Source organism: Fimicolochytrium jonesii (assembly GCF_025526975.1).
Source record: "Fimicolochytrium jonesii strain JEL569 chromosome Unknown EV422scaffold_12, whole genome shotgun sequence".
NCBI classification, from domain to species: Eukaryota; Fungi; Chytridiomycota; class Chytridiomycetes; order Spizellomycetales; family Powellomycetaceae; genus Fimicolochytrium; species Fimicolochytrium jonesii.
The window spans coordinates 242,803-256,960 of NW_026515679.1; the positions used below are offsets into that span (position 1 = coordinate 242,803).

General features: G+C 52.6%; 5 protein-coding genes across 5 annotated transcripts; 2 read left to right on the plus strand and 3 right to left on the minus strand.

Annotated features, from left to right (window-relative positions):
- Window positions 1-267: 267 nt before the first annotated feature.
- EV422DRAFT_567593 (uncharacterized protein) lies at window positions 268-2,998 on the plus strand (the record flags this gene model as incomplete). The annotated part of the gene is made up of 6 exons (XM_053072556.1): window positions 268-604; window positions 672-758; window positions 824-954; window positions 1,018-1,135; window positions 1,197-2,863; window positions 2,954-2,998. 6 exons carry the CDS (start codon window positions 268-270, stop codon window positions 2,996-2,998), a joined length of 2,385 nt encoding a protein of 794 aa, XP_052925387.1.
- A 996-nt stretch (window positions 2,999-3,994) lies between these two features.
- On the plus strand, window positions 3,995-6,205 carry EV422DRAFT_506443 (glycolipid 2-alpha-mannosyltransferase-domain-containing protein; the record flags this gene model as incomplete). The annotated part of the gene is made up of 5 exons (XM_053068561.1): window positions 3,995-4,153; window positions 4,178-4,201; window positions 4,303-4,400; window positions 4,439-4,520; window positions 4,601-6,205. 5 exons carry the CDS (start codon window positions 3,995-3,997, stop codon window positions 6,203-6,205), a joined length of 1,968 nt encoding a protein of 655 aa, XP_052925388.1.
- Window positions 6,206-6,542: 337 nt separating this feature from the next.
- Window positions 6,543-8,166, minus strand: EV422DRAFT_59939 (uncharacterized protein). Its single transcript, XM_053073659.1, has 7 exons — window positions 8,117-8,166; window positions 7,757-7,999; window positions 7,512-7,646; window positions 7,332-7,417; window positions 7,139-7,257; window positions 6,651-7,025; window positions 6,543-6,575 (listed from the first exon to the last, which is right to left on the minus strand). The coding sequence occupies exons 2-6, from the start codon at window positions 7,989-7,991 to the stop codon at window positions 6,914-6,916; spliced, it is 687 nt and encodes a 228-aa protein (XP_052925389.1). The 5' UTR covers window positions 7,992-7,999; window positions 8,117-8,166; the 3' UTR covers window positions 6,543-6,575; window positions 6,651-6,913.
- Window positions 8,167-8,380: 214 nt separating this feature from the next.
- Window positions 8,381-10,491, minus strand: EV422DRAFT_529803 (uncharacterized protein). The gene is made up of 8 exons (XM_053070347.1): window positions 10,066-10,491; window positions 9,933-9,997; window positions 9,745-9,841; window positions 9,471-9,674; window positions 9,184-9,407; window positions 8,931-9,057; window positions 8,751-8,858; window positions 8,381-8,660 (listed from the first exon to the last, which is right to left on the minus strand). The coding sequence occupies exons 1-8, from the start codon at window positions 10,303-10,305 to the stop codon at window positions 8,535-8,537; spliced, it is 1,191 nt and encodes a 396-aa protein (XP_052925390.1). The 5' UTR covers window positions 10,306-10,491; the 3' UTR covers window positions 8,381-8,534.
- Window positions 10,492-11,018: 527 nt separating this feature from the next.
- On the minus strand, window positions 11,019-13,436 carry EV422DRAFT_496566 (uncharacterized protein; the record flags this gene model as incomplete). The annotated part of the gene is made up of 4 exons (XM_053067886.1): window positions 11,019-11,397; window positions 11,469-12,016; window positions 13,016-13,186; window positions 13,323-13,436. 4 exons carry the CDS (start codon window positions 13,434-13,436, stop codon window positions 11,019-11,021), a joined length of 1,212 nt encoding a protein of 403 aa, XP_052925391.1.
- Window positions 13,437-14,158: the final 722 nt, after the last annotated feature.

The window sequence follows — 14,158 nt, forward strand, 5'->3', positions numbered from 1 at the left end:
AACCAGCCCAGGAACCTCGCGAGGTTGATCGTCGAAGTTTGCGTGTGGACAACTCGAGGGTCACAAAGAGGACTATTACGGTCGGGCCGTACCGCCTCTCCAAAACACTGGGGCAGGGAAGCATGGGGAAAGTGAAGCTGGCGACACATGCCTTGACTGGAGAGAAGGTATCTTGGAATGCATTCCGTCTTTCCGAAGCTGTTAGCAGCGTACTCACAGATCTTATTCCAGCGAGCATGCAAGATGATCCCACGGCCGGCATCAGCGATGTCTAGCCAGGGCACAGTGACGATCGGACCAACGAAAACCATCGGTCTTCTACCCGTTCCAAAAATAACGCCAGCAATCAAACAGGCGTCCGCTCAGAAAGATGGGGAAGGCGATGAGTTCAAAGAGCTCCGTATCGTTCGGGAAGTGGCCATTATGCTCCTTCTTGAGCATCCTCATATCGCGTCTCTGTACGAGGTGGTCCTTCAAGATGATCATTATTACATGTTCCTCGAATACGTGGATGGAGGGCAGATGTTGGAATACATGATAACACATGGGAAGTTGAAGGAGAAGCATGCAAGGCGGTTCATGCGGCAAATCATTTCCGCCATAGGTAAGAACAATCTTGTCGGCCTGATGGGAACGGTGTTTTGACGCAACGAGATCTTCCCGCACAACAGATTATTGCCATCAAAACTCGATCGTTCACAGAGATCTGAAGATCGAAAATATCCTGATAGATAAGGAAGGAACAATTAAGTTAATAGGTACGTCGATCAGTTCACATGCACGAAGGACAGGCTGGTTTGCTCACCTTTGGGAATTCTGGCAGATTTCGGTCTTTCGAATATGTATGCGCCCACGCAGCAACTGCAGACGTTCTGTGGAAGTCTGTACTTTGCTGCTCCAGAGCTACTGAGTGCAAAAGCGTATACCGGTCCTGAAGTAGATCTTTGGAGTTTGGTAGGTTTCTTTCGCGACCTCTCCACAATTGTGCGGCATATGCTGACGGTTCCTTGCTCTCAGGGTGTCATCTTGTACGTGCTGGTTTGCGGCAAAGTTCCCTTCGATGACGTCAGTATGCCGGTCTTGCATGCGAAGATTAAGGCTGGTGTAGTACAGTACCCGAGCCATCTGTCAGAGAGTGAGTTTCTTCCCGAAAAAACCGTTTTACGTTCGACCATCGCTTAACATACTCTCTCTAGGCTGCAAACACCTGCTGTCACGTTTGTTGGTGACTCAACCGAGCCGAAGGGCGACAATGGCGGAGCTTAAAAGCCATGCGTGGGTGGTGGAAGGGTATGACGGGCCACCAAAGAACTATATGCCGACGCGCGAGGAGGTCAAGCTTCCTCTGGATATGGAGGTTGTGCGCCGAATCAAAGGGTTCGATTTCGGTCCAGACGCCAACGTTGCCCATGAGATCGAGCAGCACATCCGTTCCACAGCAATGTCGAACTTCGAATGCCGCTCGAATCCAGCAAGGCGATCGTGGGCTCCCGTTGAACCGAGACTCAGCGTCTATCATCTCGTCAAGGAAAAGATGGAACGAGAGAGGCGGGAAGCCGCTTCACTAGCTCGTTTGGCTGCTGATTCTCAAGCGGACAACGCAAAGAGAATGAGCAATCTGGCGGTCAACAGTTCCGACCCGGCAATTATCTCTGCATCCTCATCATCAGCATCCGTGCAGGAGTCCAACTTCACGCATCCCATCGCAAACCCGCGCGTCTCTGTGGCGAAGAACTTCGGCCAACCATCGCCGTCGCTCGACTCGCCACGGCCGTCTATTGCTGACCAACCGTACAACCCGCCCAACAAGTCTCAGGAGACATCGTCAAACTTGAGCAAACGGCCACGGGGATCATCATTTTCTCGCCTGATGAAGAAGATCAGCACATCTTTCACTGGCGCACCTGCTCACCCTCAGGCGCTTCCGGCGGCGGCCGCTCCGGATGTACTTGACGACAACATGGTAGTACCTTCCATCGCACCATTACCCAACGCCTCTGCCTCGGGAAGCACCCGCCCATCGGCGTCTGCAACACCATCCCTGCATTCCCGACCATCAACCTCGAGCATGTTCTCGAATGCATCGGAATACTCCACTGTCACTACAGATACGAACATGACAGCGTCAGTGCCAAGTATTCCAGAGCAATCCACACCAGGCCGGGCTGATGCACGTATCGAGACCCTCCCGCTCAAGCATCTTTTCTCCACATCATCTCACATCATGACCACCACCACGCACTCGCCAGCACACATCCGCCACGCACTCATCAGGGCTCTGGAGGCTTACAGCCGCCTCGAGCTGGTGTGGCTGGAAGTCAACGCTGGCTTCTCATGCGAGTTCAGACGCCCGTCGGAAGACGGTCAATACCAGGCCGACGAGGACACGGACGTCGAGGGTGGCGAAACCGACACCGAGAGCCGGGGCAACAGGTATGATAACGACGAGGACGATGATGAGATGGACGCCAACCGGGTCATGGTCCCCGCCGTGCCAGCCGTGCCAGTGATCCCTGCGCAGGGCACTTCGAGCTCGCCAACGGTCCCAACCCCCGCACCAGCGGCGTCCGTGCAACTGCCACAAGCCCCTCGCAAAAACAAGGAGAAGGGCAAAACGTCATGGACGCGCAAACTCCGCAAGCGATCGTCGTCCCTGTGGTCTTTGGCATCTCTGTCGTCCTTTGCATCGGGCACAAGCGTGGCGTCCAACAAGTCGAAGGCGCTGCCGGAATCGCGGTCGGCCGGAGAGTATGAGACCGAGGCCGATGGCGTGGTGAGGATGGAGATCTCGATTGTGAAGGTACCGCTTGTTCATGCCACTTATGGCGTGAGATTCGTAAGGATACGGGGTGATCGGGCTCAGGTGAGATTTCGCATCCCTTGTCTCATGAGCTCTTGGGGGTGATTCCTGGTAATTGACGCAACTTCACCTTTGAATGATTTGCGCTTGCAGTTCAAGGAGTACACAACCGACATCATCGACGCGGCGCACCTCTAGGTCTTTTCGCTCCCTGAGTCGGCAGAATTCTGTCCTTCAGGCTGCCCTTTCATTTCCCATTTTGGTCACTTTTCGAAACCGGCCTTTACGCTCGAGCCCTTCTCGTCCGGCGTAACCATATCGCATACGCATCACTTTCCGTGCATCGAACTCGTTCAACGACACTGGGCAATCGAGCCCACACGACGTGGAAAAATTTGGCTGCCTTACTGCAACTTCTTCCGCTCAAGATCCTCGCAGAAGGATATATTCTTTCACCACCTCTGACTGACTAAGCGTCCAGTCCTAATTCTTTTGGGCAGATTTGGATCGGCGTAAACTTCTACCGCCCCCTTCCCAACATCCCCTATCTACCTACAATACGGCGGCTACTCGCGCCCCCTCTCTTCTCACACACATTTCACACATCGCGTTCATCCCATTAGTCCCATTCGATACGGTTTCCTAGTTTTCCCATCCATTTTGACCCTGTTTGCAACCTGCAAACAGGGATTTGTACTCTATATATTCCTACGTATATGCTTTTGACACCATGTGGGGTCTGGTAGCGCCTTTTCGTGTTGTTACAGATTGGATGCTGACATCTGGCGAACGGCGCTAATTGATGCACCTAATCGAGGACATGACAGTCCGAGAAGTGAGCTGCTGGCCTCGTGCGCACCATGGAGTCGTGAGGATGACGGAATAGACGACCCTCTATGTGGGCAGGAGCGGCCAGATCAGGCAGGTGGGAAGTTCGGTGGTGGCTCTGTCCGTAACTAAGATCGTGATTCATCAGATTGTTGCTTTGGGGGGGAGATAAATCCCGGTCCCTATGAGGCAAAGCTCTCAACGCACCTCCCAAATCGTCCGTGACTCCCTCTCATTCACCTTCTTGTCGTACTTTGTCTCTTCCCGTTCACGGATCATCCTCTACAGGCGGAAGATGAGAATCAATCACCGCCTACTAGATCGTTCCGTCGGGAAAGTATCCCCCTTTTGACACCCCTCTTATCCATGCTGAAGCTTTTCCACTCTTCCATCCGCCATCCCCGACTTCCTCCTGCAAAGACGAATGCGTCATACCTCAGCGTCAACCCTGTTCTTTGTCTTCATCTTCAGACAAAAGTTGAAGTCCGCCCTTGCCTCCGTGCAATCGCGGAATGTTCCATATCGGTAATAATGCTTCACTTGCGGTAGGACAGCTGTTCAGATGATGGGGGCGTGAGTAGCAGAAAGAGAAGAGGCGGACAAACGGACAGTCCTCCAACGACAAGTGTTGGGAGTGAGGAGACCTACTGTAGCATAGTTGCATTTTGTCAAAGGCCGCCCAGACGCTGCAAGTCGTGTCAAAGTCCGGAGCACCATTGTTCACCGAGTGGGCTGTTGTTGCGGAGCTCGACGGCGCTTGCTCCTGCGTTGGGTGTGGTGATTGTTGAACCATTTTCGCTCTGCATGAAGTGCGCTCGACCAAGTTCCATTAGCGAACGGAAGTTTCCACGAAGAGAGAATCGAGGAGTTGAGAACATCACCACGCGTTTGCGTTCGTCTCGTCCCCAAGTCATTTCCACCCTGATTTCCACCGTCCGCCAGATAGTAGTCCACCACCAACTGTCTGTCTAGCCCTTCAGCTCTATTCCAGCGCAGGCAGAAACCCGTGCAGGCAAGCAACAACCTCTTCGCCGCTCTTCATTCTGGTGCACTGGTCCTGACCTTTTTTATCTATCGTTCAGGATACCGGCCGCGCAGCACGAGTGCAAAGCAACCGACCTGAGGATGATTACATTACCTCGGGGTCGAACGCTCCGTCTAGTCACAGGCCTCGCCCTGGTCTTTGTGACATTCCTGTTCCTTCACAGCGCCCTAGGCTCAGGAAACGCCAGGCAGAGAATCGCAGATGAGTGGTCGCGTAAAGGGACAGCAGAGCCGGCCGCTGCTGTGAAGAAGGTTTCCCCGTCCTCAGCAGCAAAGGCTGAACAGGATGATCAAACGTCGGGTATTCAGCAAAAAGCGAACCGCAACCGCCTGCTTCACCAACCAGGCTCACCGTATATGCGATCGGACGTGGATTATGCAGAGAGGATTGGACTGACCTTAGTACCGGTCGATTCGCTCGCGCCTGTTCGCAACACATCGTTTACACCGCCGACGCCGCTAGTCAAAGGCGTTATTGTGATGCTCGCAAGGAACTCGGACGCGGATGGCGCCGTGAAATCCCTTACCGAGCTGGAGCATCGATTTAACAAGAAGTGGAGATACCCGTACGTCTTCTTGAACGAGAAGCCGTTCGATGACAATTTCAAGCAAAAGCTCCAGGGCGTGAATCCCGCTGCGGATATGAAATTCGGGCTCATACCGACCGCGCATTGGTCTTATCCTTCTTGGATCAATCAAACCAGAGCTGCCGCAGCACGCAAAGATATGGCAGACAGGGGCATCATCTACGGGGGCCACGAGGCTTACCGCCACATGTGCCGGTATAACTCCGGTTTCTTCTACCGTCATGAGTTGCTGGAAGAGTATGATTACTACTGGCGTGTCGAACCCGACGTTCACTTCTTCTGCGATATCGATGAGGATCCGTTCCGCTTCATGCAAGAGCATAACAAGCTGTATGGCTTCACGGTCTCTCTCACCGAATTTCGCGAAACGGTCCCAACGTTGTGGAAAACGACCCGCGAATTCATGACGGACAACCCGTCCTTCATCCGTACCGACAATGCGGTTCGTTGGGTTTCCAAAGACCTCGAAGATTACAACATGTGCCACTTCTGGTCCAACTTTGAAATCGGAAGTTTACATCTCTGGCGCTCCAAGGCGTACAGCACCTTTTTTGAAACCCTCGATAAAGCAGGCGGCTTCTTTTATGAGCGCTGGGGAGACGCGCCCGTGCACTCGATAGGCGCTACCTTGCTGCTGAAGCCATCGCAGATACATTTCTTCAACAATATCGGCTACGACCATACGGGCATCAACCACTGTCCCGTCTACCAACCGGCGTTTGCGAACAAGTGCGAATGTGACGGCGTCAAGAGCTTTGACATGACTGACTGGTCATGCACGCCGGAGTGGTTTGATTTGTTCGGTGGCGGGACGGCCAATCGTGAGGCGGAGAAGATTCGAAAAATCGAGGAACAGAAACAGGAGAAGGCAAAGAAGGAGAAGGAGGAGCGGGAAAAGGCGGAGAAGGAGGCAAGGGAGAAGGCCGAGAAGGAGAAGAGCACGTAGTTTTGCATCAACGGGACTCGGAACCCATGCCCCAACCATCAAACGGCGGAGTCTCGAACGCGCCGCTACGAAAGAAGAAACAGGACCTTGTTCGGACTTGTGGAATTTTCATGCATACAGCGCCTGACTGGCTGTTGGGTGTACAGTAGTGTACCTCGGTAGGCTATGTCGAATAGATCCCATCCATACTTGCGCTGGCGCATCGTCCCATACGCGTACTGCTGGACTCCGTTAGGCTAGCACTTGTCTTTCTATCTTTTATGAATTGTTTTTAACCTTATCTTTAGTCTTGAGGCAGCAACAAAAATAATGGAGAATGATATTTCGACCCTACCGTTGACTGTTCTTCCACATCGGACGAGCAAGGGAAGTAAGCGGTGACAAAATGATATTCTTCAGACGCAAAAAATATGTAAAATCACACAAATGAGCTACCCTAGGCTATCTGCGATACCCGGGAGCCTCAGCAAACAATAGAACCGCGATACAAAAGAAGTACACGAACCATAAACGATGCGTAACATAGGAAGACAGGGGTGAAAGTAGCAAAACCCAGCAGCCTAAAACGAGTTAGGCAGACATGTTTTCATCGATAGTTTTACGCCACCTCACCCTGATTTGAAACCGACTTGCATATCTGACATTTTGTATGGGTTTTGGTATTGCGGATAAGGGCGGCCATCACCTTCGGGTATTTCGCCGTCCATCTCAGGCGTGGGTCTTCTTCGGGTGCATCTCCTTCTCGTGCTTATGGCGGACCACAACGACGGGACACTCGCTGTTGTGAACGCAGTAGTCGGAGACGGAGCCTACAAAGGCACTGGATGTCACGAGTGTTTCCCATGACGAGAAAATGGCATTGAGTGAGGAACCAAGCGACTGAGTTCACCATGATGGAAAGAGCAGGCGATCGATACAAAGGCGCTGACATACCGCTTCAAGGTGCCCATTCCCCTGGACCCGATCACGAGCATGTCGGCGTTGACTTCTTTGACTTTGTGGAGGAGTTCGTCGCGCGGATCGCCACGAAGGGCGATGGCGCGGCATTTGGCCTGCGATTGATGCGATTGAACAAGGCGGTGAATGTCCAATGCACTTCCTATTTGTCTTTGCGTGAATGTCTTACCCCAGCTTTCACGATCCTAGCTCCAAAATGCTTAAGCAGCTTGTGGCTAACCATCATTTGCTCATATTCGGTGCGATCGATCCAGTCTGGCACATCAAAAACGAAAAAGCAAATAAATACATCAGTGAGCTCTCCCTAAGGCAGACGTCATGACCATCATACCAAAAGCACTGTTCACACCTCGGATATCCATGTAGATCAAGCCAAAGGAGGCAGGCACGTTGACGACCTCGCGGACGTTGAGGAGAACGACTTGGTCGGACTGAGGGTTGATGAGGTTTTCCAGGGCCCAGTTGAAGGCATACTCGCTGTGTTCTGCGAAAATTGTGGGGACACGCAGATGAGATCGGGATCATACGATCTTTCGTGGTTACCGACGTTATGATTTTACGAGCAACGCTCATTAGGAACGAACCGAAACTCACCACTCTGGTCAAGCGCAACAGCAATAATCCTCTGGTGCGTCTGCTCCTGCTTCTCCATCAACTCCTCATGGACGGGCTGCCTAAGCTGTTCGAGTTTCTTCTGAGCTTCAGCCGTCTGCTCGGGAGTCTGCTGCTGCTGCTGCTTTTGCTCCTCAGAAGAAGAGGCCATGGGGAAAGTCTGGCTTTGACCTTCCTGCGTTTCGGTCGGGTTGTCGGCTGTCGGGACGGACGACATCGTTTTTGCTGTGTTGGGTGTTATCGGAAGTTGCCTGTCAAGAGAGAGAGATAGGCGCCGGGAATAACCGTTAGACTACATAGAGCACGATCTAGCCATAGACTCGGCAAGCAATACGCTCGTACCTTGGTTTGGAGTTGGTTTTTCTGCTGGGTAGGCAGTGCACAGTTTGGTCACTCTGTCTCTCTGGCAAACGAGGCTTTCAGGTGCTCGCTTGTGATCTTTTCTACTGTCAGTGTGGAGGGCGATTTGACAGTGCTGAGTCACTATGACAGGATTATCATTGTCCTGAATGCGCAGCCCGGAGCCTGGCTGAATTTTGCGTATGCCCTTTTTTCCATGGGGGCTGAGCACCCCCTGAGCAATGCGCCTATTCCGTTCAACGGTCATTCAAATGAACCTAAATCGCATTCCAAACTGCTGTTGCAATCATACCAAAAAACAGCCTCGTAGGACATCAAAACCATACTGACCGTACGGCCAAAAAAAAAAAAGAAAAGAGAAGGATACATGAATGTGAAAAACGCGCGCGAGAGAGACTCGTTACTGCTCGATGGCCATCAACCCATCGGGGACAAACACGCTGAGGATGTCGGACACAGTGACGACTCCCACAGGTTTGTCCCCTTCATCGGCGATCCAGACACGATGGATGTGCGCATCGCGAATCTGGCAAATAGGATAATTAGACAACTCATTCAAAAATCTGCTGCCGAATGTTGACTGAAGATGAGTGAATGCCGAGTCATTATGACTTACGATGGCAATAGCTTTGGACAGTGGGGCATCAGGTTCGACGAACTTGAGCTGATCAGCTTTGACTTGATCGGAACGTCGACGAGTATCGATTTCCAAGAAGGTAAAAACCTAGATGTTGGAGTATCAAAGCCATGTCAGCTATGGGTGCATGCCCGTATACATCCATTGGGGCCTACATACCGGGTCCAAAAGACCTTCGAGATTCGAGGAACTCAGACCTCGGAGATCGGAAGCGCTGAGATTGGCGGCCAAGCCACCTTCCTTGTCCACAACCGCCACGGCGCTAACGCCACCGATGTACAGGTCACTGAATAAGAGGCGGCCGGAAGCGAGCGACTTGTAAGTATTCGTTCCCTTTCAACATGGCGCTCCGCGGGCAGAAGGGAAAGCAAAAGCAATGTGCAGCAAGCATGTCCGGGAACGCAATGCGTACCGGAATGCCTGAAGAGCTGTTGCCGTGTCGAGGACAGTCACAACTCGGCTTTTGCCCGTCCTTCTTTCCGCTGTCGACGTCGCCTTTGACTGCGCTTGCTCCTGCTGATGTTCCAAACGACGAGTGACGAGTTCGTTGATTTCCTTGACTGGGAGTTGTTCGATGCGTTGTCTTGCATCTTGCGAGAGGTCGACGCAATCTTCAAGAAAAGCCAGCACATCCGTCTACAACCACGGAAGATTTAGAGAACCTAGCTCTGCTCATTAACATCGTGATTTCCTGCCGACCTGTGTAATCATAGTGGTGAAGGAACCTTCAGGCAAATTCTCCGTTTCTTCGCTTCTTTCAATGAGCACTCCCTCGTCATCAACAATAAGTGCACGATGGTAAGCGCCGGCCGTGAGCAGCTGCAACAGGTTGGACACAGGCATGGAGGCGTTCAAGGACCATGACTCCTGGCTTTCGCGGCTAAGGCCAACCAGCTCTCCAATCTGACATTTGGAAATGGGACGCGTCAAAAAGCGATAATGGGCCATGCGGATGCATCGAAGAGATACTTACAGGAGTTCCAAAATACTGTTCCTGATCTTCCATAAGAGAGTCAATCCAGTCTCGCAGCTCTCCGGCCTTGTCACCGACGAAAGCACCGCTGCCAGGCCTATTGACCGCCATGCATCAGCTCTATGCGATTCAGACTTCTATGGATAGATCGATCAAGTATGGGCCGCGATGGATGCAAAAGCACTCACTCCAAGCGATCAAAGAGCTTCTGAAAAACCGTGTAGGCAAGAATGTCGTGGATGCTGATGATGCCCTATTCGCCATCACGATCTATGAGCAAAATGCATAACAATATTCCATCACACGGGTCACACTACCTACCGTATACTGCCTTCCACCACTCTGTCCCTCCGTGACTCGATACACAGGAACTGCAAGGATCCCCTCATTCCTCAAAAGAAGCATCACTTCAGCGACGGTAGCCGTCTCCGGAACCGCAATCAAAGGCGAACTGCCTCGCGTGGCCTCGCGGTGTTTGAGGATGGCCGCGATGGGGATGGTGCCCAGCTTCCTGTAGATTTCTTGCACGGCATTCTGATGGGCGGGGTCCGAGTACGACATTCTGGCGCGCTGTTTGCACTTGATCGGGTTGCGATGCTGATGGAGCGACACTCAGCTGATCTTGGGACAAAAAGGTTTCAGTTCGCGAGAAAGAGCTTCTACACTGAGACTATATGCTATATGAGACTGTGGAAAGGCTTTTACTGGCTGCCTAGATTGTTGTGACTTGCTTCACATAAAACCCGGTTGCGGTTTGGAGCGAATCACCTGGGTCACGAGGGCTCTGACGCGTGTGTCATCACTTGTTTCGTCCTCAACGTACTGTACTGCACATCAACTAATAAGTTACTTTTCTCGGCCGGCACTCCCTCAACCAAAACAGACGACATGCACATAATGAATACAGGGAGATTCACAAAGTCATTCTTTTGGGCACAACACTACAGAATGTACAAAGTATGGAACGTCATAGAAGCTCCTTCCTCACCACATCCCGGCGATTGTTGATCGCATCGGGGGGATAATGTCATGACTTCTGGGAAAAACGGATGGAGAAATGTCCGGGGATGAGAACGGAGAGCCGGCTATATGAGGGTTACTCAGGAATAAACAGGGGGACTGATAGTCATGTGTAATCCAGCAGCAGTGAAACGGGATGATATAACAGTCCGAGAGGGTTGGGGGATAAAGGTAGGTCCAGCGTAGGAAGTGCGCATGCCGAAGCATGTTCAATCGGATCGAAGTTGGCGAGGATGTGGTCGGCTTGTAGTTTCTCAAATGCCCACAGAGAAGGTTGGAGGTAATGCGGGTGCCGGTGGTGCAGACGGCGCAGATACCGTCTGCGCATCACTCATCGCCTCAACCTTCTGTGCTCGCTTTTTCCGTTGTCCATTCCCGTCTTGCACACGACTCCGCTTCTTGACCACGTCCGTCCGCATGGATGCCGGACGCTGCCCGCCATGAAGCTTCTCGTAAAGCCCGCATGCGTTGCAAATGGGTCTGCCTTCGGCGTCGCGACGCCATAGAGGTGTGGACGTGGTATCGCAGTTTGCGCAATGGGTGAGTTGAGCGGTATTGGCGCCATCGCCGTCGCCTGACTGAAGAGACTGGGGACGTAAAGACTTGGGTCGGTGGCGGTTATGCAGTTTGTAGCTGAAAGGTTGGTAAGAAGGATGTGAGCAAAGAGCCATCGGTCAGTCTTGAAAGAACATCGCGATACTTACTACAATCCGCAGGCATTGCATAGCAGTTCGTCTTGGTCTGATCGTCTCCACAGTGGCGTCGATGTCGCTTCGCAGTTCTGGCAAGTGTTGATAGTACCATTGGCGCCTATTGTCGGTCCGCCAGATTTCGATTTGGGCGCCGAAGGTGTTGGCGCAGTCTGCACCCTCGCAGTGCTTCGTCGGACTGCTTTGGGACGGATTGGGCCAGATAGCGGGGTAGACGTTGTCGTGGAGGAGTTTGAGGCATCGTCTTCGGGTTGCATGACTATTCCCTCTTCCAGCTTGATTGTACACTTGTGATCGTCATGGGCCGCCAGCGCGTCAAATTCCTTTTGGTATGAGCAACCGGCACCGTCGTTGCTCATCCCAGTATCTTGAGTTGGACCTGCTCCGAAGCCATTGAGTGGTGGGCGTGGTAACTCGGTAAATGACCAAGACGAAGCGCGATGATCTTCGTTCACGAATGGCGGCTGCTGCTGCAACACGAAATGTTGAGACGCCATGGATGGCCCGAAGGTCTGCTGTTGCTGTGATACATCATACAGCGACTGGGGTGCAACAGTGGTCATGTCCGATGGGTAGATAGCTTTGACTTGGTCGTATGTTTGTGGCGCAAGCGGAGACTGGGAAAATGGATTCGCGGGCATGCCGTACAGCTGCTCGCTTTGGCTATATGTGCAAGATGTTGAATTGCTGCTTTGCTGAACCTGCGAACCGGAGGAAAGCGACGTAGATGGCCGGCGTATGATAGACGAGTTTGGCAAAGCCGAGGGGATATAGTCCGAAGCAGTCGATCGTTCTGGCAGCGCGTTAAATCCAAATGTGGTCTCTTGTATCGGTAAGTAACCGTGTGTGTCTCCGTACTTGGGAAGCGTCGCAAGATTCTCTGCTGGTGTGTACATATCTCGTTGGCAACTCGCCCACTCGAAACCTGGGGCTGGGAAGGTCTGCTGGCTTTGTGTTTGCACCGTCGCTGACTGGTCAATGGTCTTGCCGTCCATATCCGGGCCTGTGATGGCAAGAGGCGTGTACGAGTAGTTGAATATGCTGGGGTCGATAGATGGGAGATCGGCAGATTGCTGAGTGTTGCTATGATTCCACATATCCGGGTTGAAGAAGGACATTTCGTTTGCGGGGCTCGCAGTGAAGTGAATCAGGAGGTTGGCTTCCGTCGCTGAGGAGCTACCCGCAAGAGCGCAGGCGTTTCCGAAGGCATCGGCATGAGGTGGTAGGAGGCCATCCATGCCCAATGGCTCAGGGATGGTGAATGCCTCCACATGGAATTGCTCCGTCGGGGCCGCAAAAAGTTGTGACTCGACAAAGGAGTTCTGGGCATCCTCAGTGAGCTCAACGATACGAGACGGCTGCTGCACCGTCTGCACCGATTCCGCGATCTGTTCTACAATCTGCTCCTCCAGGAACGCCGACCGCGCCAATGCAAAGCCCTGCTGGATGGTGTTCTCGAGCTTCTGCTCGCGCTGCTTGTGTTGTTGCAGTTCCTTCTGCTGCTGTTCGGTGACGGTGATGGTTTCGCTGCGAGGAGAGACCGGCCGCCTCACAGTCTGAGCAGGCTGGCCGAACTTTTTCGTGATTTTACAGGACAGGCGCTTGAACTGCGTGTTGTTCGCCTTCTTGGTCTCCACCAGGATCTGGTGCAGATGCCAAAGACGCCAGGACAGGTTCTCCAAGCGATTCCCGTTCTCGAGAGTGTCCTTCACCTGTGCGGAGAATTTTTTTCGTCAGTGAATCAGTGAATTGAACCCCGGCGCCAGGTAGGAACAAAAAACATAACAGGGGCGCGCAAGATTGCAACCGCCAAGAAACAAGCGCCACGTCGTAGGGCGAGAAGCCTACCTTAGTACAGGTCCTCCATGCAGCAGCAAAATCGTCCGGAGAATCCAATCTCGTGAAGGGCTCGAACTCACTCTCGTGAGCGGAGCTCTTGACGCGAAGAACCAAGACGGGCATGGCTCGTTCAGTACGTCAGGGGTAGTTGATATGGAAGTGTTTCGCTTTCAGAATCTGACAAACCAGACGTGGGTAGATGTGAGTAGCGGAGATTGGTTGTGGGCGCGGTCGGTATATAGTAGTGGGTTCGTCTCTCCGGGGATTGGGAATTGTGGGCCTGGTTGGTGGGCGGGGTTGCTGTGGAGGAAGAGGGCAGCAGAAAACGTTCGGGAACTTAAACCTTCAATAAGTGGGGTGCACTTAAAACGCCCCTAGCCCAATACCTCGCAATTAATGGGCACGTTTGCGTGGAGTATGAGGCCTTCCACCACTAATAATCGGGTATGGGGCTGGGACGCGGAAACACCAAGCCAACGACGTCAGAACCGTATACAATTTGGCTCCCAAACCACGACTTTATGGTAGTACTCCGATGACTAAAGCACATAAGAATTCCGGAGGATGAACGGATGAAGCGAAACATGAATCAATTGGTGGGACGACGCACAGACGAAGGTGGCGTGGGTCAACGTTGTTGTTCCAGTTGTTCCTCGCCGGGCCCGGCACCGAAAAAAAAAGCCTTTGTGGCGACCGCTGGTACCGCGCCAACCAGCGCCAACCGTCCCCAACAGATGTAGGAGACTTAACAGGCGGAAATTAATTATTCTCAATCTCTCGTCCGCCGTTCTTCCTCGGTTTTGGCGGTGGAAAACAATCTTGGCGGAGCAAAGATGGGTGTGGGA

What these genes read in the sequence shown, in the direction of transcription:
- EV422DRAFT_59939 (XM_053073659.1), bottom strand. Translation starts at nt 7,991, where the DNA reads ATGTCGTCCGTCCCGACAGCCGACAACCCGACCGAAACGCAGGAAGGT. An exon ending in TGTTGCGCTTGACCAGAGTG is followed by an intron (nt 7,647 to 7,756) that starts GTGAGTTTCGGT and finishes CAATTTTCGCAG; the next exon opens with AACACAGCGAGTATGCCTTC. An exon ending in GATCTACATGGATATCCGAG is followed by an intron (nt 7,418 to 7,511) that starts GTGTGAACAGTG and finishes TTGATGTGCCAG; the next exon opens with ACTGGATCGATCGCACCGAA.
- EV422DRAFT_529803 (XM_053070347.1), bottom strand. Translation starts at nt 10,305, where the DNA reads ATGTCGTACTCGGACCCCGCCCATCAGAATGCCGTGCAAGAAATCTAC. An exon ending in TCACCACTATGATTACACAG is followed by an intron (nt 9,408 to 9,470) that starts GTCGGCAGGAAA and finishes CCGTGGTTGTAG; the next exon opens with ACGGATGTGCTGGCTTTTCT. An exon ending in TGTCCAAAGCTATTGCCATC is followed by an intron (nt 8,661 to 8,750) that starts GTAAGTCATAAT and finishes CCTATTTGCCAG; the next exon opens with ATTCGCGATGCGCACATCCA.